The sequence below is a fragment of the Acomys russatus genome, chromosome 5 (assembly GCF_903995435.1).
Source record: "Acomys russatus chromosome 5, mAcoRus1.1, whole genome shotgun sequence".
Lineage (NCBI taxonomy): Eukaryota > Metazoa > Chordata > Mammalia > Rodentia > Muridae > Acomys > Acomys russatus.
Window position 1 is genome coordinate 41144842 of NC_067141.1, and position 26133 is coordinate 41170974.

At 41.3% G+C, this 26133-nt stretch overlaps 1 protein-coding gene and 1 pseudogene across 2 annotated transcripts; both read left to right on the forward strand.

The window, feature by feature from the left end:
• The first annotated feature begins 1757 nt into the window (after window positions 1-1757).
• Window positions 1758-3118, forward strand: LOC127189850 (U4/U6 small nuclear ribonucleoprotein Prp4-like; annotated as a pseudogene).
• A 6392-nt stretch (window positions 3119-9510) lies between these two features.
• On the forward strand, window positions 9511-19497 carry Zfand5 (zinc finger AN1-type containing 5). Of its 2 annotated transcripts, XM_051146238.1 has the most exons (6): window positions 9511-9999; window positions 13690-13849; window positions 14242-14353; window positions 14939-15042; window positions 17085-17210; window positions 17703-19496. In XM_051146238.1, the coding sequence occupies exons 2-6, from the start codon at window positions 13699-13701 to the stop codon at window positions 17849-17851; spliced, it is 642 nt and encodes a 213-aa protein (XP_051002195.1). In that variant the 5' UTR covers window positions 9511-9999; window positions 13690-13698; the 3' UTR covers window positions 17852-19496. The 2 variants fall into 2 exon arrangements, with proteins under 2 accessions (XP_051002195.1, XP_051002194.1); XM_051146237.1 differs by lacking the exon at window positions 9511-9999 and having other exon boundaries at window positions 17703-19497.
• Window positions 19498-26133: the final 6636 nt, after the last annotated feature.

Genomic DNA, 26133 nt, shown 5'->3' on the forward strand with positions numbered 1-26133 from the left:
TTAGTGGCTGATTCCACCCAGGAGCCCAGGTTGTTTCTGGGTAATCCTCAGCTAAATGCTGGCATTGGAAACAAACATAGCAACCTACATCTGGCTTGTTCAGTCTCAAAGATTTCTTATAATTCTCAAGACCAAAGAATATTGTTTCTCATATGGCAATGTCATGCCAAATTTCATGTACATATTAAGCCATCTATTTCCTTTGAATTCAATTCTTTTAAAGCTCTTGGTTGTTGTTTCTTTGTTTGTTTCTCCAGATAATATCTCACTATGTAGCTCTGGCTGTCCTGGAACTGGCTCTGTAGATCAGGCTGGTCTTGAACTCACAGAGCTCTACCTGCCTTTGCCTCTCAAGTGCTAGGATTTAAAATGTGCACCACTATGTACCACTTTCAATTCAATTCTTAATTTTCACAAGTAATAAAGATTTTTGGTCTTTTAGTCTTAACGTTTATTTATATCTTGATCATATCTTAATTGTGCCCCCCAAAAAAAGTCTTAGATTGGGTAAAGAACATGATTCTTTTTTTTTTTTTTTTTTAAGACAGGGTTTTTCTTATAGCCCTGGCTGGCCTGGACTCACTTTGTAGACCTGGCTGGCCTGAAACACACAGAGATCTGCCGGTCTCTGCCTCCCAAGTGTTGGGATTACAGGCGTACACGACCACTCCTGGCTTATTTAATGATTCTTTAATGAGGTTGTTTTCAATGAAAGTAAGTATGGAATTCAAATTTTCACAAGGTCAGGACTGGAAGGATGGCTCAGTAGTTAAGTGCACTTGCTGTTCTTACAAAGGACTTGGGTTTGGTTTCCAGCAGCCTTAGAGGTTTACAACCTCTGTAACTCCAGTTTCAAGGAATAAATATGATAAACTCTTCTGACTGCTGTAGGCACTGGGCATGAACAAGGCGCACAGACATACTGCAGGTCAAACACTCTTACACATAACATTAAAAAATAAAAGCATAAAAATTATCACAAGATCTACATAGTAGTTGATACATGTTTTATGATTTTTCTTTTTTTTTTTTGGAAAAAAAAATCAGCCAGCCACTCATTCAGCTAAAACCCATTACTGAATGTATGTGTGTTCACATATGAAGGTCAGAGGTCAAGTTGTAGTAGAAGTCAGTTCTCTGTCTCCACCCACAGGGATTAAACTCAGGTCTTCAGGCACTTTAGCTGCTAAGTCATCTCTTGAGCCCTTTAAGTTATTGTAATCATTATTACAGAGGCAAACATTGTAAAGAGCCAGTGTTTTGCACTTTAACTGACTTGCTCTAAATATAACTCTATAATCCTTTTTTGGTTGACAATTTCAAAACTGACTTTTAAATACTGAGTTAGTTTGTCTTCATCTTTTATATCTGGGAAGAACTAGAAATGAAGGAACACTAAGCAAATGTCAAATTAAACCCGAAAGATTTCAAAATTCCATGGGCGTGGTGGCACATGCCTTTGATCTCAGCACTCAGGGAGGAAAAGGCAGGTAGATTGCTGTAAGTTCGAGGCCAACCTGGTCAACAAAGCGAGTCCAGGACAGTCAATGCTACACAGAGAAATCCTGTCTCAGAAAATGAAACAAAACAAAACAAAATTTAAAACACAGCAAAGGTCTTGATTAACACTCCTTGCCCTTCCCTCTTTCCCCCAGTTCTCCCTAAGCATAGAGAGAAAAGAAGAGCTCTCCAAGGCAGGGTAACAGTAATACCAGAAGCAACTCTGCCGTTATAATTCTATCTTTATCATATACGTGATGGCTATTCTTGGCTGTCAATTTACTATGTCTGGAGTGAACTCTAATCCAGAAATGGAGAGCACACGTGTGAGAGAATTTTTGTTTGGTTTGAAGTAGGTGAATCCAGTTATAGTCCAGAGCTTTGAGGAAGGAAGACGGGCATCTTTAATCGGAATGTTGAGGCAGGAAGACACACCTTTAATCTGGGCCACATTTCCAGCTAGAAGCCTTTAAAAGGACATGGAAGAAGGAAGCTTTTGCTCTTGCCTTGCAAGTACATTCCTTCACTGCATTAGAACTCACTTCCCTGGAATTCCAGCATCTACTGAAGATCAGCTGAGACATCCGCTGAGACTGAGCACTTACTAGATTCTTGGACTTCTCATTCCTTGGATTAGTTGGACTGTAGTCTGTAATAAATTCTAATAAACCCAGATATATATATATCCTGACATTCCTGAGACAACCAGAACCTCCCAGAGGCAGGAACTGCACAAGGCTCTCTGGTCTTTGAATAATCTCTGCAGTCAGATTGGAGATGATTGGCCGATCTCCTACCGTCACTTTAGTCCCAATGCTAAAATGTTAGTCACAGCTTGCTGGAGGTCTGTCTCTGACTGCGGCCTCCTTCATACTCTTAGAAGCCATAACACAAATGTAAGAGCAATTGTATTCCATCCCAAATCCGCTGTCTCATTGGACCAAAAAGATGTCAACTTGGCCTCTTGTGCCACTCTGTGAAATTTTAGAGTCTTGACAGCAATGGACCAGTGGCAGAATATGAGAGCCATGCAGTGCATGTGGCTCGGGTAATGTGGCATCCGTCAAGGATCATTTCCTGGGCAGAACCTGTTACGACCATTCATGGCACTTATGGAATTTAGAGACTCAAGAGATCCTACACCTGGAAGACCGCAACAGGGTGTGTATGGCATTGCCTTCCATCAAGATGGCTCTTTCGCTGGCACTGGGGGACTCGATGCATTTGGGTGAGTTTGGGACCTACATGCAGGATGTTGCATTATGTTTCTAGAAAGCCATCTATAGGATAAATTTCTCCCCCAATGGCTACCACCTTGCAACTGGCAGTGGACAGTACTTGGAAAGTATGGGATCTTTGACAATGATGCTGTGTCTACACCACCCTTGCCCATGAGAACTTAGTGACCAGTGTCAAGTCTGAGCCTATTCATGGAGACTTCCTGCTCACAGATGCCTATGAAAACACAGCCAAGATCTGGACCCACCCAAGCTGGTCCCCACTGAAGACTTTGGCTGACCATGAGGGCAAAGTGGTGGGCCTACACATTTCTTCTGATAGGCAACTCATAGCCACTTGCTCATAAGACAGGACCTGCAAGCTCTGGATGACAGAGTAGACAAGACCATGGAAGGAAGGACTCAGACCTTGTGTTCTCATCGAGGGGCCATTTTCCTCAAAGGAAAAGAACTGTGTTGTGTTCTATCATGTTTTCTACCAAATAAATGCCATGTATAGGATTCCATTTTCACATTAGCCCACTTGTGAGTAAGTCAGGCAAACCTTTCAAACCTTTCATGGTTAGAAGGCAATTCTCATCTCCCGTTCTGCCATGAACTGTGTAGACTTTGCTCAGACTCAAAAGTTTTGAATGCCCTCCCACTTCTCAGCACTCAGCACTGTGACTGTTCTCTCATTTTTATTTATTTATTTATTTATTTGACATTTTGAGACAGGGTCTATTTGTGTAGCTCCTACTATCCCGGAACTTGGTGCATATATCAGGAAACCTCACACTGTAAGCAATCCTCCTGCCTCTGCCTTTCAAGTGATGGCATTATATATGTGCTGCTGTGCCTGGCAGTTGCATTTTTAATGCTTGCACTTGGCTTTCTATAACATGGTATATGCTCGGGACTCCATGTGACGCAGCAAGCAAGATGGCTGGACTATATTTGAAATCTCCCCCAGTTACAAGGGCATCTCACTGCCATTACTTGAGCAGCGCCTGACGGCAAGCTCCTCTCCTGCCCAAGAGTGAGGTGTGAGCAGTAGACTGCAGCTGTGTGTGCAATGGCTCTGCAATAAAGGTTTCTCTTTTTGTATGGAACTCACAGAGGAGGCTAACTGCATCGGGAACTCAGAACTGACCACTTGGCCTTGTTAGGGAAAACCTCTTTGAAGATTAGCATCTTTCATCATAAAACAAGGCATTGTATCCAGAGTCAAAGGAGTTTTTAGAAATCAAACATGATGTCTGTGTTGTACAACCTCCTTTTTGTTGGTTATTTAAAGGGTGTGCTTTATGTATTAAAGTCTACATCATGTCAAAATAACCGAGGGGAAAATCCTATTTTTTAAAAAATACATTTGCTAAGAGTAAAACTTTACCACACAAAAAAATGGTGCAGTATTATCTTTTTTGCCTGCATGAGGTTAAGATCCATAAAATAGGATAGCATGTTTTCTCCACCAATGTATATTTCAACACCTGTTTCAGCTGGTGTCTTGTCAGCATTGAGGAACATAGGCAGGAGGAAGAACTTTCTTGCTGTCACACTCAGCAGCCAGGGGGGATTTCTCAGCCTTTCAGTGACCTTGCCTAGAGCTAATCTGTGGGCTTAGATGTAAAAAAGAATTTTAGGGCTAGCCAGTTTATGAAGCAGAGCTCAGGGTAAGAAAAACAATTTTAATATAAGCTTAAGCTTGACAGTTAACAGAAAGAGGTTAGGAGATGAGCTAAGACAATAAGCCCTCCCTGAGAGCATGCACCTGGGCATCCTAAAGAAGTGGCCCTGCACGAGGCAGAGTCAGGGCTCTTTGTGCTTGACAATTGTCATATATAGGATTTGGAGTTACTATCATTAAAAGGCTGCTAAGTGCCTGAAGGACAGCACTGGGCGATCACCTTTACTGTAAACAAAGTGTAGAGTCTGGTTTGAGATTCTCAGATGTCTGGGAAAGCAATGAGGCACTACACAGGTCATATACACTCTGACCTTAAGCCCAGTTCACGGTTACTTTTAAATAAAATATCTGTGTATAGAAAAAATGTGACCTTGACGTCAGCAGCCTTTATAGTAAGCCTTAGCTGTGCTGGAGTTCCTGTTTCTTGGTAGGCAGACGTAGTAGTCTGACTCTGGGATGAGGCAATCTTTTCCTTCCCATATGCCTGTACTTCCTGTCTTTCTTTTCTTTTCCTTTCTTTTTCCAAGACACGAGTTCTCTGTGTAGCCCTGGCTGTCCTGGAAATCACTCTGTAGACCAGCCTGCCTCCAACTCAGAGATTCTCCTGCCTCTGCCTCCCCAGCGCTAGGATTAAGGGTGTGTGCCACCAAGCCTAGCTAATTTCTATCTATCTGCTTCAATTTCCCCTTCTGCAATTTCATCGGAAGAAGGCCGAAAGTCTATCTTTTATGATTTCTTCTGCAGTGAATAGGGGTGTATCCTAAGACCAGCACTCAAAGACTAGAATGGTAGTAAGTCATTAAAACTTGTGGCAGGGGCTGGTGGGATTGCTCAGCAAGTAAGGTGCTTGCCTGCTGACCAAGCAAGCTGGAGAACATGAGTTCAGTCTCCAGAACCCACATAAATATGGAAGAAAACCAAGCTCATTAATTGTGCTCAGACACTCACACAGAATAGTTAAGAGCGATCAGGTCTTCTAGGGCAGCTGTTCTGTAATAACTTTTGAGTAGAGGAATGAGAACCTCTAGAGTGTAAATGAACATGCTGGTGATTACATAGTAATATTATGTAAAATACAAAAGAATCTGAAGTGGATTAAATTTAAGGAAACTAGCATGAAATTATAATCCCTGGGCAGACAGTATATCAACTGTTCCGAAAAGGAAAACAGTGAAACAAACCAAAGGATAAAAGAAATGGAACTTTTGTATTACAGCTGGGGTAGTGTATCAGTAGTTCATACTAGAGAGTCTTCTATGCAGGCCTCTTAGGCCTGAGTTATTGTACTTCTGGTCTCCCCAATGCCCCCTCCTTTTTTTTTTTTTTTTTTTTTTTTTTTTTTAAATTTAGAATGTGTTGGAGGGGATATGCCAAAGTTCACACATAGAGATCAAATAACATTTATGAATTGGTTCTGTCCTTCTACCATGTTGGTCCCTGGGATTGAATTTGGATCACCTGATTTGGCAGCAGGTACCTTTATCTCCTGGGCCATCTAGCTAGCCCTGACTACTGCCCAAGTCTAGTCTAACTTTTGTTGTTTCATTCAGAATTATTACCAATTATCTTTAAGAACACAAATAGGTAGTCAAAAAACAATTTTTTTTTTACTGTGAAGGTTATTTTAAAGAAGTCTTTTCAGTTTGATAGAGGTGTGAAATAGTTTATAGATGAAAAAAAATCCTTTAGTAAGATCAGCTATCCAATGAGAGCCTTTCATACACTTTTGAGGCAGGAGTGGGTGTCTCTGATTAGAGACCAGGCCTTGCTATAACTTGAACATGTTTTGGGGCTGCTGCGTGGGAGCTGGGAGTTTAGGGGAGGTACTAGATAGGATGAAAAGATCATACCCCAGTCACCTTGGGTCTGAGTGACAGGATCCTGTTGCGCCATCCTACCTAAGGGCACTTGGGATTTAAGAGCTTTGTCTTCTATGCTGGGGATGCACGGGAAGCTGCAGGGCAGGCTGCTGATCCCCTCCACAGCAGCAGCATCTCTGAGCAGACAAAGGTCAGTTAAGCAATTTAGGGATAATTCTTAGGCAATTAGGAAGGCTTTGGTGCCTGCGTTTTCTCTCCATTAGTGGTGCTATCTCTTGGGATGGGCCAAGGTCATGCTGACCTTGTGACTTCCCTTGGAAAAGTTGACATTTTTTTCTTGTTGACCCTCCCCTTTGTGGACTGTACACCGGAGTCCAGCCTGGAATCTACCTGGCCTCTCTGATCCTGAGCACAAGTGACCCACTGGAGCTATAGGACCCATTCAGAGGTGTTCCGCAGTCCCCTGGGACCTCGCTGACCTGAAGGTAAGGACCAGATTGCTGGCTCTCCTTTTAGCTCCTATAATCTTTTTGGTTGGACTTCCAAGTACAGCTATTGAACACCCAGAAGGTCAGTTACACCAGTACTGAAGAGCCAACAGTGGCTTACATTTTTAGTTATTGTATGTCACTTGAGGCTGGATGGCTGTTAAGACTTTTTTGTTGTTGTTATTAGATGCTTGATGAGTATCTTGACAAACTATTAAATTATCTACCCCCACTTATTCCCTCCAAGTCTCTTAACTTCCCCCCAACATCTTCCCTTCTAGATTTGTGGGTGTTTTCTTTCTTTCTTGTTTATTTATAATTTGTTTCTATGTACATTGGTGTATTGACTGGCATGTATGTCTGTGTGAGTTGGATTCTTTGGAAAAGGAGTTATAGACAATTATGAGCTACCATGTGGGTGCTGGGAATTGAACCCACGTCCTCTGGAAGAGCAGCCTGCGCTCCTAACTGCTGAGCCATCTCTCCAGCCCCCTCTTTATTAAAATAAGTCACTGCTGTCGCATTAATATTAATCATTTGTGCATGGGTGTAAGGCCAGCAATAGGAAAATGGGTAACCTACAAGTGGTCATGTTCTCTAACAACAACAACAACCACAACCACAACCACAACAACAACAAAAGATGACTCCCCTCCCCCCAACAGCTAATAGCTGCTTAGCTATGGATGGGGCCGCCAGAGCTTCTCCCTATCCACGCTAGAGCTGCAGTTGTATTTATCTTATGCTGGGAAGCACAGCTACAGTGAGTTTCTGCATGTTCCTGCTAGTAGACAGCATTTCACATCACTCTTTCCCATCTTCCGGTTCTTTCATTTTTTTTCCCCACACGCTCCTCCCCATTACTGCTCCCTTTAGCTTAGGGGACAATGGCATAAGTTATCTTGATTTGTTTTTAAAATAGGGACTCATTTAGTCACTCTGGCAGGCCCGGGGTTAAAGGGGTATGCCACCACACCCTCCTAAAATACCTGGCTGATCTCTGAGTTCTAGGCCAGCCTGGTCTACCAATCATGTTCCAGGCCAGTCAGAGCCACACAGTGAGACTGTCAACAAAAAACCCAAACCCAAACCCAACTCTCTTTAACTTGGCATATCAAAACAGGTGGTTTCTAGTTGCAATTGCTGCAGCTGAGGGTGTCCCCCCCCCTTAAAACGCTAGTTACACTTCAAATTCATCTGAGGCCTCCCTTATATGTCAGTGTCACCATGTGAACACCATAAACGCGTAAGTAGAAAATATACAGAATTTAAGTTACCAGGTGTTGTATTACTTGTCAATTTTAAGTTGCAATATTTATGTTTTATTTTTTAGCATTAAGCAATCCTTAATCCAAAATGACTCATTGTAAATAAAATAGAAGATTCATGATTTTGAAGGCATAAAGTCTAACCCGATTACTGATTAGGCTTTCTAGAGATGTGTGTGTAGGCATCAACAGCTTGATTTTAGAATGACATTTTGTTGTTGTTGTTATTGTTATTTTTGACGTGGGAGAGTAAAGAGGAACAGACAATAAGTTATGCTTTTTTTTTTATTCTCTAAAGTTATATTTATCCTCAGTAAGCATGATTTCAATTAGCCTTTCCACCCTCTAGTGCTCCAGGCAAGCACCCTTTATCCTAACTACCTCACCCCAACAAATGCACAGGACATTTTTCTCTGTAAATTAACTGTGATAAATTAAGAACACCCTAAATGAAAAAATAGGTGACAAGGAAAATGGCTGGCAAATGGTAGCAGTTATTTTACTATTTACTAGTTTACAGTCGCAAAGATCCTAGGACTAATAACGCAGCCTGAATCTCAAATACATTACTTGATCATGGCAATATGATCCCGAAATAGGTTTTCTAAACACATCGTGTACCAGGCACGCCACTTGCTGTGCAGAAAGCATCAGGGCAGCGCCTCTACCCCACTATCACAAATACGGTTCCTGTGTTTGTTCCAGTCAAGGCTGACCCTAAACGGTACCTAGGAGAAAGGCCTAGAGTTCTTTAAATCCCCGAGGTGAAGAGCCCTAACTGCTTAGGTACCCCTAAGGTAGCCCGTATATGTAGTCTTAAAATTGTTGGTAACTACATTTGTGCCCAAAATCCGCGGAGAGGCCAGTAAGAGGTGCTTCTGTCCGTGTTCTGGGCAGGTACTCAGCACCCTGCCCTTGCCTGGGGTACGGCTTGTTTGTCCCCTCGCTCTATTTCTTCAGTCTTGTGCCGGTTTTCCGTCGCTTCACTGGAATAGTACATTTCCAGAGGTTTCTACAGGCTGGCCTAACAGTTCAGAACGGCGGCGCGGGGCTGGGGATGGGGCTGGCGGGCGGTCCGAGCTCAGAGCCAGCAGCGCACCGCGACCTTGGGCGGCGGCGGGCCCGAGCTGCTGCCGCGACACCCGGAACCCTGCCAAGCCTCCTCTCGGCCGCGCCTTCCCGTCCTACTGGGGTGGGGGGGGGGGGGTACCGCGGCGGAGCAGGGGAGGAAGCGTGAGAACTGGGCTGGCGAGGGAGGCGGAGGGCGGACAATGGGGTTAAAAATAGACACGTTGCCTCCGTGGCCCCGCCGCAGCAGCTCCACCCAGGGCTCCGCCGGCCGGAGAGTGACTAGGCTACCGTGACCGCAGGGGCCCGGGCTCGCCCCGCCCCTAAGTGCGGCCCCGCCCTCAGCTGGTGCCTGCAGGCCGGGGGCGGGGCCTCGGTCCGCAACGTCACCGCGCTACCGGCGTGCCGACCGGGTTTTCGCTGACGCATAGGCCCCGCCTCCGCCGCCCTTTTCCCTCAGATCCCGAGCGCCGGTCGGACCTGGAGCGTCAGTCGGCCGGACCGCGGAGCCGTGTGCACGGATCCAGTCGTCCGCTCGCTGCCCGGGAGTCGCGCAGCTTCCCTGGCGGAGGCGGAAGCCCGAAGAGCGCCGTCCTTGGGCCCTGTCGGCGCTGAGGCCTCTTCTCCGCGCGCCTCCTCGCTCGGCCGGGACGCCGCTGTGGAGGCGTGAGGCGGCGGCGGCCGAGCGCCTGGAGCGGCGGTAGCCCGCGGCCTGCGCTTCTCCTCCTCCTCCTCTTTCGCCGCCCTCCCACCCGAGCTGCGGCGGGGCTCGGCCGCCTCGGCGCTTCTGCACGAACAAAGGAGGGCCCCCGCGGCGCCGGCGCGGCTCCGCCCGCGGTCCGACCCGCTCCGGCCGGCGGCGGCCGCTAGCCCTTTTCCCGGAGGCCTCAGCCCGGCCCACCGCCCGGCGTCGCGCGCCAGCTCGCTAGTGCATCCGGGCCCCGCAGGGTAAGTGGCGCGAGCCTGGACGGCGCGGGGGCGGGAGCACGCCCGATCGGCGAGCACAAAGACGGCGCCCGGCCCGGACAATGCCCGGCGTGCTTGCGGCGCCGTCGGTCCGGACAGACAAAGGCTGAGGCTTGCTGCGGCGCCCGGCACCCTGCGCTGCCGAGTCGTTCCGGCGAGGGGGCCGCCGAGTGCATGACTCAGTGGTTTTTTTGGAGCAGGCCCTACCCGGCTTCCCGGTGCGCGGCCTGCGCTGCGAGGGGGGGGGGATGGGGACCGCCGGGCCCCGCACTCGGTGGAAATCGCGGGCACCCGGGCCCAGTGGCTCTCTCCTGGAGGGTTTTTTTTTTTTTTTCGTTTTTTTTTTTTTTTTTTCCCAGTGTGGTCGAGCTTCTCCTTCAAGACCCTTTTCATGGAGGCAGATCGAGCGCCTCTCCCTTTGTTTCCTACGGGGAACATTTGTGAAGTTGACATTTTGCTCGCATTCCGTGCACTCCCCATGCAGCTGTATTTTGAGGAAGGTATTATAAGTTATCTGTGCACTGAAACTGCCTAGGAATATTACCTGAGATAATTAGGGGAAAATAATATATAGGTCAGAGCCTCATTTCTTAAATTTGGTGTTTAGTAGCCAAGGGAATAGTAAGACTTTCAAAAAATGGATTTTATCTTCACATGACTTTTAAAAGTGAGATTTCATTACCTCAGTTGTTGAAAATATTTCACTTTTACCTTTCAAGATTGTTTTTTAAAGTGTCCCGCCTCAAATGAGGGGTCTGTTTTAGTTTTCCGGTGTGTGTGTGAGGGGGGGGGGGGGGGGAGAGAGAGAGAGAGAGAGAGAGAGAGAGAGATTGAATAGGTCCGGAAGAGCTTAAAAAACAAAACAAAACAACTATTTGGCAGAGGTGACTAAGACGAAGACTGAGGACTTGCCCAAGGTCAGGTTTAGTGACACCTTAGAGCTTAGAGTTCAGGTCTGACCTCGAGGTTAGTGAGTAGTTATGCCATTTTTAACCATCATGTGCACCTGAAACAGGTATCCCATAGTTTAAAAGAAAAACTTCATTCATTTCAGATTTTGAATTGGAAAATGGTGTTTGTTAGTCCAGTGAGGTTTGTTTTAAGCTATGAGCTAAAAAAGTCGTGAAGTTTACTTTAAAAAACGTTCCAAAAAACCAAACCAAAAACATTCCAGTTATGCCTGGAAGGGCTTATGGGTGAATACTAAGTTTCTAACAACTTGATCTGTTTTCCAGAATATAAGGGAAATACAGTATATCTGAACTAACAAACACCCTGTAGTTATTAAATGAAAGGAGTATTTATGGTTCCGTGCTTTTGAAATACCATGCCTGCTACTCTCCCCTTACCCACTTTTCATAACCACATTTTACTTCGTGCTTAATTATGCTTAAGTATTGTGGATTGAAGGTGAGATTGTTCTCTGGGCCTATGGCAGAAAACCTGGAGGCCTTAATTGCATTTTGTTTTGTTATGTGAGATATATGAATACTGCATCGTTAGTTCTTGGGGTTGTGTAGGAGTTGGCAGGCTCTGAGATATAAATAGAAGCTGATTTCAGAGGCCCCTGTTGACTAGGCTTTATGTGAGAGCCTCCATCCAGCTCAGCTTGTCACATTGCAGCCTTGTGACAGGCTGGAGCGCCCTCCCATGTGATCTAAGCTTCGGAGAAATATTAAAGCAAGCTGTGCACATGTGATGGCATTTAAGATCTGATTTACACTAAGAGAGGAGGGGAAGCCTTATAGAAAACTAATGTCTTGGTTCTTGATCTTTGTGTTTTATCTTAAAGTTGTGTTTTCTTGAAGAAGGTGGAGAGGTCATTAGGTGGGATCTTCCTCATTAACCTAAGTGCTTTCTTACTGTCCTGACTGACCTGGTCAGAAATTCCCTGGGTCCTGCTGGCACATACCTGTAATTCTAGCACCAAGCGAGGCAGAGGCAGGCAGATGTAGTGAGTTCGAGGCCAGCTTGGTCTACAAAGTGAGTCCAGGACAGCCAAGGGGACACAGAGAGACCCTGTCTAACTAAAAAAGAAAAGAAATTCCCTTAGTAGACTTTTTAAGGAATGCCAATGTCCCTGGAAGTTAGTGTGGTAAATGAGATTAACGTTCTTAAGTGTGCTGAAAAAGCCAATTTTTTGCAGAGGGTAAAGGTCAGTAAAGTGCATGGTGAAAATGAAGATACATAATTTATTATTTGAATCATTTTTCTGTGCTTGTGTTACACTCAACATTTAAAAACTCCAGCTAAAAGTGTTTATTAAACTGCATAAGTGATCTTGATATATTTACACTGCCCTGCTCTGAAATGAGTCAGCTAAATTCCACTTACTATTTAAAGAGACAGTATCAACAGAATTACTACTATTGTTATAAACTGGCTTTTAATCACTGTATACAAGTTTGAGCTGCACAAAATAAGGTGTTCTTGTGCTGTTGTTAATAAGGAAAGATTGCTGTTATTTAACTGTTCAAGACCAGGTATTCGGCAGGATTCTGTCCTGGTCAAATTGCTTATTCCCCTTCATTTTTAGGATTTTTAGTAAAGAATTATTATGGTGTGTCTTACTGTTTAGTAGTTTAAAAAGGAGTGACCACAATTTCCTTTTAACCAAATGCTGTTCAGTAATGCTTTTTACATAATTCTTCCAAAAAAAGTTCCATAGTGTATTTTCTCTTACAGTGGGAAACAGTAAGTTTAGCTAATTTTTATGCTAATGTAAACAAGTTTGGAAACGTCCTAGGTAATGCTTGCTATGTATGTAAAAGGTTTTTTTTTTCTAGTAGCCTAATATTAAATATTAACCATGACCAAAGATTGTTTTTATATTGCTGTACTACATCAGGTTTGGGATTAGAAAGGCTTTGGTTTTGATAGAAGAAAAAGAAATACTTGTGAAAGTTAAGAGACTGAAATTTTGTGCCTGATAATTTTTGCTTTAAAGGTTTATAGGTGCCTGTGTCATTTGAAATATGGTGCCCAAGTATGTCTTTAAGAAAGGTTTAGGGTGTGGTTTAAGAAAGCTATAAATGGCCATAGAGATGGCTTAGCTGTTAAGAGAGTGCTTGATGATTTTGTAAGAGGACCTGGGTTCAGTTCCCAACACTCACAGAATAGCTCACAGAGCTTTAATTCTCAGTTGCAGGGAGTTAAATGAATAGGTACTGGGGATACATGTGCACATATATACATACAGACAGACAGACAAACACACATAAGAATGATCTTTATTTAAAAACTGTAGGACTAAATCCAGAATTTAGCTAACTTATTGTGGGTTTTTTTTTTTCTTCTGTGTGTGAAGTAACCATCATTTGAATGTTGGCCTGTAGTACAGGAGTAGAAAGAAAAAACGGCAATTTTCAAAATTGATTCAGACAACCCTGGCAACTGGCAAGCTGACATTTTCAGAAACTGATATTAAATGGTAACAGATAAAATCATACACTTTAATGTTTAATGGGTTTTTGGTTACTTTTTGGTCCTAGAACAGTTTTTTAACACTTACTGTTTTAAACTCAAGATACTTGTATTTCTGTTTAATTAACACAGTTGTAATTTTTGTTAGTAGTAGAATTGATGTTTAGAAATAGCAAAGGTGTAGTGATTGTATTGTATTCAATTTAGTTTTACGATATACTAATTTCTAAAATTCTGTTTTGTTTATAGCAGAAAAATATGGCTCAGGAGACTAACCAGACCCCAGGGCCCATGCTGTGTAGTACAGGATGTGGCTTTTATGGGAATCCTAGGACAAATGGAATGTGTTCTGTTTGCTACAAAGAACATCTTCAGAGACAGCAGAATAGTGGCAGAATGAGTCCAATGGGTAAGTTGTTTCCAAGGGGGGAAAGCTTGAACTGGTGGAGAAAAGACCTAGGAATCAAGAGAATTTCGAAAATTCAAGGAAAGAATGCCTGGCAAGAATTTATCATTAAAGACAACACCTAAAGGCCTTGACCTGACCACCTCAGTAACAAAAGACTGTTCTGCTGATACCTTGTAACATTTTTTAGTTTTCCTTTTTGAAGTTTTGTTTCATACATGTATCTTGTGGGATATGACTCTTTTTTTTTGTCTGAATGTCAAGTGTAGGATTGCAGTGAAGTGAAGGTGCTTAGATCACTAAATTAAATGCAAGTATTGATGCTTACTAAGTCTTTACTAAGTGGGTGTTTGTAGTGCTGATTTGTTTCTTACAGATCCCTCTTTTTTTAACAGGTACAGCTAGTGGTTCCAACAGCCCTACCTCAGATTCTGCATCTGTACAGAGAGCAGATGCTAGTTTAAACAACTGTGAAGGTGCTGCTGGCAGCACATCTGAAAAATCCAGGTAAGAGTGACTGTTTCAGAGTCTCTCTAATAGAAAATCAAGATGTGTGTGCTATACATAGAATAATCAAGGTGGTTGCATCAGGTGGCCTTGGCTTTGCCTACATTTAGTACTGGAAGAGTCCATTGTCTTTTAATATCTGGCTCCTGGATCATTGAATAAAGGCGTATATCACTGCATATTCCATAAACCCCTCAAGGCCACTGTTAAAAATGTATGTTCTTATTTCTTTGTAATTGAGGGTTAGGGATTGTAAAAAGTAAGACTGTTGACTGTATTACAGTGCATCACAAGGTGTGTTTCAACACAGCTGCTCCTGTTGTCCTTAAATTATAGACACAATTAAAACACTATAGATCTACTATGTGATACTATACAAATGTGCAGCCATGAGTTGATGAGCCATTTATCAAATTACTTTATTCTTATTTTTGTTGGGCATCCAATATCTTTTCCAAATTTTTAAGTTAATCTGGTGCCATTTGATCATGTTACAAATAGATATAAAGTTGAATTGACAACTTATCTCAAAAAGTAGTACCCTTAACATCTTTAAAAAATAATTGTTTGCTTGAACTCAAATAGAAATGTGCCTGTGGCTGCCTTGCCTGTAACTCAACAAATGACAGAAATGAGCATTTCAAGAGAGGACAAAATAACTACCCCGAAAGCAGAGGTGTCAGAGCCAGGTATGCTTTTTAAGTTTAATACTAGTTCAGTTCTGAATTTCGCAGTATGAGAAAGAATTGAATTGGTGATGGGATTCTCTCCTTTCCATTGAAGGACCGAAGGGAGAGCTATAAAATACAGGCCAAGCAAATAAGTAGTATTTTTATCCTCTTCTCATCCCCTCATTACAGTGCCATCACTCTTAAAAACAATGAGCTAGTCTGGAAACTATATGGTAAGGACTTTGGGAGTTTTAAAACAACTATTCCGTCTCAGCCCTGTCAGTGTTCTGTTAAACAATAAAGCATACTGAATGCTGAGAGTTGTTCAAAGTGTTAGGTCCCTATTAAATGTGTTGTAAGACTAAGTATGGAAGCACTTTTTGTGTTCAGTGGGTAATAGCTTTGTAGGTATTTTTGTAGCACAAGGAGAAGTTCCCTAAAATTACAAGAAGACTAACTCATGTTAATACCATCTGTGTGCATATGATTTACTCAAATCAGTTTGTTTTTGGTAGTGAGGACACAGTGAAGTGTAAAACAATTGGTGGGCGGGCATGGGATTTTAGGGGACTTTAGTTTGTCTTGAAGACTTGCTGATCTGCTAGTTTTTATCCTGCACCTGTGTGCGCGCGCTCTCCCTCCACCCCCCACTATATCAACCTTGCAAAGGCAAATTATTTGGTCATGAAATGGCAGGTGAATCTATTTAAAATGAGTTCTACGTTGAAATAACTGACTAAATATGTTTGTTTTACACACATACTTGGAGGTAGATCTGTAGCTAATAACCTGCATTTATTGTTACATGACAGAAATCTATGATTCACTATTTGTTGTTTCCTTTTTATCCTCCCCTTCCCTTGCATGTCTGAAGAGCTTACTGTTTTAGGTGCGGGCAAAGAAATGGCTAACACATTCCCAACTCCTTCGATAGCACTAGGAAAAATTATATTAAGTCATAGTAGCTTTAAAAAGTAGGAATATTTTTGTTGGTTTGCTACCAGGCTGTTGATTCCACTTTGTATATTGCTAATGTGCATTGAGAAGACATCAGTGGGACATTAAAGTAATTTGCTTATCTTAGAAACTTATCATACTGAGAGAATTAGAATTGGGATATTGTTTTGGCAGTGGTTTTACCATTGTATATGCCTAAATTTGCTATTCTTGGTGTTTGGTTTAATCACAAGGATTTTTAGCTTACCAGATAGGTTTAATACAAGCAGTTACATTTAGGTTTATAACCAAATACAGTTGCATTTAATATAAATATAAGCAAGTTTTTGGTCTCCTGTCTTGAAGAACTAGTAAGGATGGGGCTTTAGTACAGCAGTCTCCAGTTTTTCATTCATTGACAAATCCTGTTGATAGAAATTAACAAAAGGGCATGGCGGTGGTGGTGGTGCATGCCTTTAATCTCAGCACTTGGGAAGCAGAGGCAGGCAGATTACTGTGAGTTCCAGTCCAGCCTGGGCTACAAAGCAAGTCCAACATAGTCAAGGGTACACAGAGAAACGCTGTCTCGAAAAACCAAAACAAACAAACAAAAAAAGAAAAGAAAGAAAAAAATTAACAACAAAAGGATTGGGGCAGGGGCTTTTATATGTCTCTTGGTTAGCCAAGGGGACAGTGAAAATAAGAACTGTGTCTTTGACAACAATCCTGGTCTCAAGCCCAGTTTGGGGTTATCTGTAACCCAGAACCCATAAGGATTACTCAGGACAGCCTGGGCTACAGAATAAGACCATGTGTCAAAACAAACTGGTCTGCCTGAAGATTCTTTTAAGTCTAAAATTAAAACTTTACAGACATATCCAGTATGTTTGATAATCTTGTTTTAGAAAGTGGCTGACTGCTTGTTTTGTTTGAAGGGTCTTCTTAACTGGTCATTTACTACAAGTATATACTAACATCGTTGGCAGGAAATGTTCAAACACAAGAGGGGCTTCTTAGACATACATTCTGAATCTTAGCTGTTGTCTTAAATATTCTTTTTAACTTAAATAATTGTCAGCTGGTGATTTCCAGACAAGTTTCTAATTAATAACCTTGTCTTTCAGTTGTCACTCAGCCCAGTCCATCAGTTTCTCAGCCCAGTACTTCTCAAAGTGAAGAAAAAGCTCCTGAGTTGCCCAAACCAAAGAAGAACAGATGTTTTATGTGTAGAAAGAAAGTTGGCCTTACAGGTATTGACCCATAAAATACTCATGTCTTAAAAGAGTCCAGAAGGAACTTTTTGGTTTTACACATTAAAAATTTCCAGAAAGGGTGGGCTGGTGAGTTAAGTTGGATTTAACTTCCATCTACTTTAAATGTTGGCTTAGTAGTGTAATTATCATTAGCATCAAGACCTTCTGAGTTACCTTTATACGGACAATCCCTTTTGATTCCTTCCTTTGATACTAGGAGAATAGGTAGCCGAACTAACAGCAGTGAACACCTACTTAGAGCCAGGTATGAAATGGCTGTTTCACTTGAGATTCACACCCATGTAGGGTGCTATGATTGTATTTTGAATTTAATTCCTAATTGCAGAACCTGCATGAGTTCTTTCCCATGGTCAGGAGATGATAGTCTTTCGTAATCAAAGCGGTGGCAATCAGTCTCTTTCCTGCAGTGACTGGGTTGCCACCCCCCAAACAGTACACATTGCCAAGTGATTCCTCTTGTTTGTGCAGGGTTTGACTGCCGATGTGGAAATTTGTTTTGTGGACTTCACCGTTACTCTGACAAGCACAACTGTCCATATGATTACAAAGCAGAAGCTGCAGCAAAAATCAGAAAAGAGAATCCTGTTGTTGTGGCGGAAAAAATCCAGAGAATATAAAATTACTACATGTGAAGAGACTGAAACTTTGTTTTTATTTTAATATATCGTAGGAAAACATTAAAGAGCAGATGCATGGCCATTTTCCTTTGATGTTCTCCAGAGTTTTGCTTTATATTTGTCTGTCTTATAATTGATATTTTAGGATGTTTGGGTGTTTGTTACAGGCAGAATTGGATAGATACAGCCCTACAAATGTATATGCCCTCCCCTCAGTAAAATTGGACAAAAATCTGCACAGCAAATTGAAATACACAGATAATAGGAACAAAATTTAGTTCCACGTGCCAAACTAAATGAATGAAATCTCTGCATGTTTGCAGCATATCTGCCTTTTGGGAATGTAATCAAGGTTTAATCTTTGGCTAATGTTATGTGCCTGTACTTAAAAAAAAATGGTACACCAGAAAAGGACTGGCAGTCTACTACCATAGTCAAACTTCACCTTAATTTCAACATGACTTTTGGAAGCAGGAAGAAAGCTACAAAACCATTATTTGGTGTCATGTTTAAGCCTGGTTAAATTGGTTCTCTAAAAGTTGTCAATTAGGACATTCTGCGAAAGGTAACACCACAACTGGTTCTAAGTAAAACCATCAAGTCAACAACAGGGTTCCTGAGATAATCTTTGAAGCTTGTTGTGCTGGCCTGCACCAGAAGAGATCTGCATTCTCATTACTAAAATTGTAGCACAGAACTGCACTAGGATTTGTTTACAAGAAGAAATTAAACTCTACGTTTGGTTTTCACATACAGCAGCTCTGTTAAGTAACATGCATCTGAATTTTAAGTTGCAAAGGTATCTGAACAGTTCATTTTTCATGTGCATCTTTTGTTGAATGTTTGGTTCAAGAAAGAATGTTTAAAGCTTTTTAAAGACTTCAGTTCTTAATGTAACTGTACCCTTCTGCATGGAAAATCATAACCAACATGGCTGCAGTAGACTTCTTTAGTGGTATCCAGCACCACTTGCAGAGGGCTGCTTTATCATATTGTATTTGGGTGTAGGACTCTAGTGTTCTTGGGTGTATTGCATGGGCTGCATTATCTACAGCATTGTACTATAACAACTAGAAAAGGCAGTATACTTCACTGATGCTTGTCTGGTAATATCACTTCTGTGTTATAATGGAAGGTTTTTTGTGATGTATGAAACTTGTGTTTTGTTTTGTTTTTTTATATATAAATGAGTATGGTTAGATTAGTGTTGTGGTAATGCCTGTTTTCATCTGTAAATAGTTAAGTATGTACACAGGGCACTACTTCTGATTTATTGCAGTGTTCAGTCCTAGTTTCTCTTCATTAAAACATTCAGTTTTGCTTCAATTTTATGTACCTTAGTCCTGAGTTAGATTTGCAGATGTGTACAGATAGTTCATATTTATGTATTGCACATAATCATGCTATTCAGCATTGATGCTATATTGTATTATGTAAATAATAAAAACAGTGTACAGAGGGAAAGTTCTTGTTTATTGGGTTTTAAACAGGGAAAATAGGAAAGTTTTCATATTCAGCTTTATAGTTGGTTTCACATAGATCTATATTGCAAATTTGTTTTCCATGATTCTTGAGCTCAGTCATGTGAGTACCATGAAACTTTCTCCAATGGTGCACATGCTAGGCAAATTTTGAAGAGCTCAGTGGGAACCATTAGTATGAGATGGTCCCAAAACTAGAGAAAGGAATGAAATTTAAATAATTACCTATAACCCCCCCCCCCCTAGGTGACACAGCCCTAAATGAGAAAGTAGGTATGGGTTTTTTTGTTTTGGTATTTTATAGAAAACAATTGTTTTATGTTTGTATGGGTTTGCCTCTAATGTAGAGAGGAAAAACTATGCAGGTATTCTACTTAGATGATAAGGAATAACAGTAAATGTTCCAGGCCAACTGAAGTCAAGAATAGAATCACTGCTTCTTAGGGGTGATTTTTAGAGCAGAAATAACATGGTTCATATCTATCCATTCTTGAGGAATAATACCCTTGAGTTAAATGGGAATGTTCTACAGAGGTCCATGTATTGAGCAGTAGTAGTATCCTCAGTCTGTAGGGTATTGAATTGGTTGAGTTGAAAATACTTGGCCCTTTAAAGGGAAACTTGTTCATCATAAAATTACTGCCTTTTCACAGACATCAGCAAAAACCTGATGCTTTACCTTTTTTACTCTGGTGACTGACTGAACCAAAGGCCTCATCCATGTTAAATATTGGCTCTTAGCCAGAGTTTAGATGGTCGTATGGTAGACCCTTGCACTCAGTGTGTGGAGTCTTCAGCAGGGAGACAGTGCAGTAAGTGATTTAGGAGGGATGTTTGAGTCTCAACTCTAGCTCTGGTCCAGAACTCACAGTGTAACCTGTTACTTGTAATCTTGCTTTAGCCTCCAGGGTGCTGGGATTATAGGAATAATCTCTTAGCTACAGTTACATACAGGAATCTGAAGATTGGGATTTAGATAATTTGTCAGGAACATAAACTGGGAAGAATAATTTCAGTGTATAAAGCGCCTAGAAGATCTGAGTTCTTTGTAAAAGTGTGTCCCTCATTCCAGGCGGATTTAACTGCTGTGCACATTGAAATTAAGTACTATGTTAATCATGTAATTAGGCAAATCTTTGAATGAAATCTAGTGGGCCTCATCTGTAAAGCTAATCATGTAAAGCTGGGGCTTTTTGTTTTTTCAAGACAGGGTTTCTCTGTATCTGGTTGTCCTGGACTCACTTTGTAGACCAGGCTGGCCTCATTCGTCCAGTGGAACAGTAGGCTGGTTTTGTTTTTGTAGTGCTAAGGATCTGGTATTGGTGCAAGTTACTTTAAGGACACACTGCTGTTTGATTTGTTAGGATAGTAACACCTAATTCAGTTGTCACCACAATACTATTGCTATGTAGTTTCTCAGGATGGTTTTTAAAACTTGGAGAAAATGAGTCACACAGCTACCTAAGAGGTTTAGGCTTTTTGTTTGGTCTTTTTTTTTTTTTTTTAAGCCATCTTGTTTTGCACTCCAGGCTGGCCTTGAACGTGTGGCAGTCTTTATTGCCAGTCTTGCGATTGCAAGGATGTGTCACTGTACCTGGCGTGTTGGTTGACTGACTGCCAACTGTAAATTACCTTGTAGCCAGGCTAATCTCAAACTCCTGTCTCAGCATTCCAAGTGCTGACTTACAGATGGGAGCTGTCACCTAACTTCAATGCTTCTTTGATGAAGTGATTGGAGGAGCCATTCTTCTGAATTAGGTTTTCTTGGAAGATGTCTACAATGAAGTTCCTAATAGTTACCCCAAACAGGTAAATGTCTACCAAGACAATAGCAAAATTCTAAGCACACATCTGGCTTAGAATTATTTTTATATAATAATGTTCTTATGGTTTCTAAATGGCTAGATGGGTGTATGAAGCCTAAGCTTGTACTATACCCACCACTTGAATATGTGCATTTTAGTTCTTTACTTTCTGGAAATACCTGCTTATGTACGAAGTCATCTTCATTTGACATTTGATACACAAAGTATATCTTCATTTGAAACAATTTAAAAGTGGATGCTGCCCATAGTATTAGATCATAACTTTGGAGAGGGTTGGTTAGTGCTGATAACATTGTGTGCCTGAGGGCTGGAGAGGTAACTAAAGAGAGCTTGTTCTTGACCCCAGCTCAGTTTCCAGCACCTACATAGGGTGACCTACAAACTGCTTGTAACTCCCAACACTTCAGGCACCATTCTAGCATGTATAGGTACCACCATACATCCTGCCACAAAGCATAACAACCTGTGTTAATCCCCAAAATCACCTGTCTTTTGACCTGCATACAAGTACCCACACACACAAATAATGTAAAAACTAAAGATCGCAGAGCCCTGTGTTATATTTCTGTCCAAGTAAAAACAAATTTTGTAGTGTAAGTGCAAATCTATTTTGTTCATAACAGCTAGGTGCTTTTGATGGGGATACATTCTTCACATGGGATTGCTTGGTTGGTTTTTGAGGTAGGGTTCAGATATAGTCAGGACTGATGTGTAATTTGCCATGTAAACTAAGCTGTCTTTGAGTTTTGAGATTAAAAGTTGTGAGTGCTAGGATTAAAACAGTCACATGAGATACTTGACTACATGAGATACTTAATTCATAATAGCAAGCTGAAGTAAATTATAGCTTGCTTTTAAGTAAATTGATACTCTTGGATATTTCTCCTGATTTTGTTTGCAATTGTCACCACAGAATTTTTAGATTGTAGCTAGGCATGTAGGGTTTTGTGCTTCTAATTCCAGCACTGCAGAGGCTGACATGGGCATTGGGGCAAGTTTCAAGCCATTGTGGCCTGTGAGATCCTTTAGGATTTGGGGTTATGTTTATCTTAAATGGTGAAATGAACTAAAGCTGTTTAGGAGTTAATTTGCTAATTTACTCAAGTTAATAGGGAATCTCTCCAGTTACCAAAGTAGAGTCAAAGGCAGGAACTGTTCACAAAAGACTGCACATAACAGTCTCTGTGTATGTGTGTGTCGGCACGTATGTTTCTGCTGTGTGTGTTTCTGTCTGCACCAACTCAAACACTTGTGTCTAAACTTTTCAGGTAGTCTGTGTGTATAACCCATGGCAAACTTAAGTTCACTGGCCTTTGTTCCTTGCTTCTGTTTTCCTGTCCTCCCCACCACTAAAGATTGATTCAAACATGCAGATTGCATTGTTTGTGCCTTTCTATTGTATCACATGTTTCTACTCGTAGGCCCTAGGTATTTGTTTTGTTTAGTTTTTACTTCTATGTTCTATGTCCACACCTATGGGAAAAGTATTTACCTGAGGTGGTATTTCCAAAGGAAACCCTTCCTTGGCCTTAGGGTATATCTCTAATATACTTACATAGTGTGTTAAATGGTTTCTAACATTAAGCTTCAAGGTTGTTGTTACTGTAAAGTCATTCTGCAGTAAAAACTTGTTAAAAGAACAGTTGCTTTGCCAACTCATCAGTCTAGCCATTTGTGTTCTACATCTTACAGAGATAAGCTAAAGTTACATATGCTTTTAAGATTGTCATCGTTACTTATACTTGGATTATTCAATTGGCATAAGGATTAGATTGTGTTGCATATGAGGGGGTCACAATAGTTTCAACACTTCCTAGATTGTATCAGATAAAAAATTATGTCAGATAATACCAGTTTGAAGCAAGTCAATCTACATATGTCATTGGCATGGCTTTAAAGCATTGGGATGATATATTTTGAGTCTTTAAAAGAAGCAGGGCTTTTTGCGGTGAATTAAAGATGAGCTTACCAGTTGTTACTTGGTAAATTGAAATCTGTAACTAGCTGGCAGCCATATTATAACTGTCGTCTCTGCTGTGTAAAGCATAAGGGCTATGTAATTCAACACTAAGAGGATTATACCAATAAGAAATACTAGATGAAGAAAATTATAAGAAGGATATACTATTACATTCCTGAAATGCTAGAACTAGGCTATGAAAAAAGATTAACAATAAGGTTACCTTTATTTAATGCCTTTATTGGGCTCATCCCCTCACATTTTGTTAAAAGTTTTTTTAACAAGAATAGTAGGAATCTTAAATTTTTTCATTTTAAGGCCATGGTTGCTTTTGTGTGTGGGATCTTCAACACAATTTATGCAATTTTATTTAACTTCTGCCAGGTCTGGTTTAGGCTTACCACAAATGGAATGTGTTTAAGCAAAAGCTAGAAATGATGCGAATTTGCTTACCCTAGGAAACAGGTCACAGGCCAGAGCACCCAGTGCTGCATCAGTTTAATTTGTGCTTTTAAAGACCTTCTTGGAAAGGATGGTAATACACTGACATTCCTGCTTGGCCTGGAGATAAAATAGCTATGAGCTATAGTTACTAAGAACACCAGGAGCAGGATGATTAGGCACAATTCCTAGTACCCTGCAGGAAACACTCTGGTGTCTAAGTGCTCTGGTAGCCTAAGCTACATTCTAGCCAAAAGATCTCTATTAAAAGTATACCAGAAGGGATATTTTATAGGACTGATAGCCAAAACAAACAAATTTAAAATGTACTTAAAATACTGTTAACTGAGAGTGTTTGTACTGTGTTTTAAATTCCTTATACAGGTGCTGCAGGAGAGATTTAATGTAAGTATATATGTAATTTTAAATTTTCTGACATCCACATCTTAAAAAACAATTTTAAAAAGGATGAAATTATTTTTTGTGTATTTTACTTAACCCAGCATATCCGAAAGTATATCACAGCACTTGTAAGACAATAGCAGGAGAAGCTCATAGTTTGAGGCCAGCTGGGTCTACATAAGTGAGTCCCAGGCCAGGCATGGCTGCACAGTAAAAGTGGGTTCCTTGCCAGGCAGGGAGGACTACAACAGTAAAAAACGGGTTCCAGGCTAAGCAGGGCTGCATAGCATGATTTCTGCCTAAAAGTAAAGTCTGGGACTATGGAAAAATTACTTCCTCTTTTACACCTTAGTGCCGTCATCTATATAGATTAAATGATGATGTGGGCAATAGGTTAAGTAGCTGTAAAGACACTAATATAAAGTTTAACATGCTCTTTTTAACATGTTTATGCATATGTGCCTGTGTTTGTGTGAGTATATTTTATGTGATATGTTCAAGTGCCCTCAGAGGCCAGAAAAGCGTGTTGGGTCCCATGAGCCAGAGTTCTTATGTGCCATTTCATGTGGATGCTGAGAGCTAAACTTGGGTTCTCTGGAAGGACAGGAAGTGTTCTTCTACTGAGCCATCTCTTCACCACCCTCCTAACCCCACCCTAAAAACGGGATCTTACTGTGTAACCCAGGCTGGCTTCAAACTCACTGCCCACCAGCCTCAGCCTTTCCAGAGCTGGATTAAAGGCATGTATCACCATACCTGGCATTTCTGTTCAAAAGGCCTATTCTAAGACTGGGCCACATGCCTGAAACCCAGCATTCGAGAGGTAGAGGTGGGAAGATTGCCACACGTTTGAAACTTTCATGGTCTGTACAGCAAGTTCCAAGCTAAGTAGGGCTACAACGTGCGATCCTGCCTCCAAACAGCAACTCTTCAAACTCCTTGTTGTCATTATACTTTGCCTTGCTGTTTTCCTGATGTTCCTCTCCTGTTACTCCGCTCAAACACAGACCATGGTCTCACTTTGCTTGGTGAGTAATTCCCACACGAGAATGTGAATTTCACATTTCACCTTACATGTTTGTCTTAACTCATTTCAAATGTTTTGTTGTATTCCTAGCTGGATTGTGGGATGGACAAAGCCTATTAACTCTAGGCTGCTGTTTCCATAGCTGAATTAGAGAGGTTGAGTCTCAATCTAACTGGGACAATGGTACATTATTTTCAGCCCTCTCTTGATGTACGATCTACTTGAACTTTCATCCCAAACTACTAGAGCAGGGGAGACATCTTAGAATCAACCTTTGAAGCTCTTCTAATGTTTCTAATCCTTCTAGTGCTTTCTATTCCTTTGATCCTGACTATTTGTTTAGGTCACTTTGAAGAATGCAAAGGTAGCTTAAATATTTTAATTAAGTCATTCTCAAACTTTGGATCATTGAAATCAGCTGGAGAGTTAAAAACAACCATACATGCATGTGAATAACTCCTGGCTCTTAATTCATTCCCAGTGTATTAGAAGAAAATAGAATCTGTTTTTGTTTTTGTTTGTTTGTTTTGCTGTTCTACTCTATATGATTTTGTCAAGTAGCCATAGGAAACACTGTTTTGAAATGCATTTTTTTTTGTCTTCCATAAGTGAGACTTATTCAATAAGAGAGGTGAATTTGGATAGTCCAAAGGGTCACTTAACGCTTGTGGTCCCCAGTGGTAACAACATTAGGAAATAGGGAGCCAAGAGATAATTGGACCACGAGGACTCTGCCCTCCTCCAGAATTAATGAACTGATACATCATAGCTAGAAGTGGTAAAAATTCCAGGAAGTAGCTCTGGATAAAGGAAGTAGGTCCAGGGTACCATCAAGTGGCATAACTTTGCTCTGCTCTCTTGAGTTCTCTCTTTAATTCGGCAGCCATGAGGTCAGAAGCTTTGCTCTGTCATGCCTTCTCCACCGTGCTGCTTCGCCTTACCACAGCCTGGGAACAGACTTAAACTGTCAGCCAAAATGGATCTTTCCTCCTTTAAACTGTTTTCATTGGGGAGGGGGGCTGTATTTTGTCACCATGGTAAGAAGTTAATAGTGGGTATGCACGGTCTCATGTGTACACACAAACATACTAGAGCACTTTACAAAATGCTAATGTAGCTGAAACTTTAATGTTTCTCAATATGAA

Excerpts from the sequence above, each read along its gene's own strand:
- Zfand5 (XM_051146238.1), top strand. The coding sequence starts at position 13,699 with ATGGCTCAGGAGACTAACCAGACCCCAGGGCCCATGCTGTGTAGTACA. Across the intron at positions 15,043-17,084 it reads AGCAGAGGTGTCAGAGCCAG|TTGTCACTCAGCCCAGTCCA; the intron begins GTATGCTTTTTA and ends CTTGTCTTTCAG. Across the intron at positions 17,211-17,702 it reads AAAGAAAGTTGGCCTTACAG|GGTTTGACTGCCGATGTGGA; the intron begins GTATTGACCCAT and ends TTGTTTGTGCAG.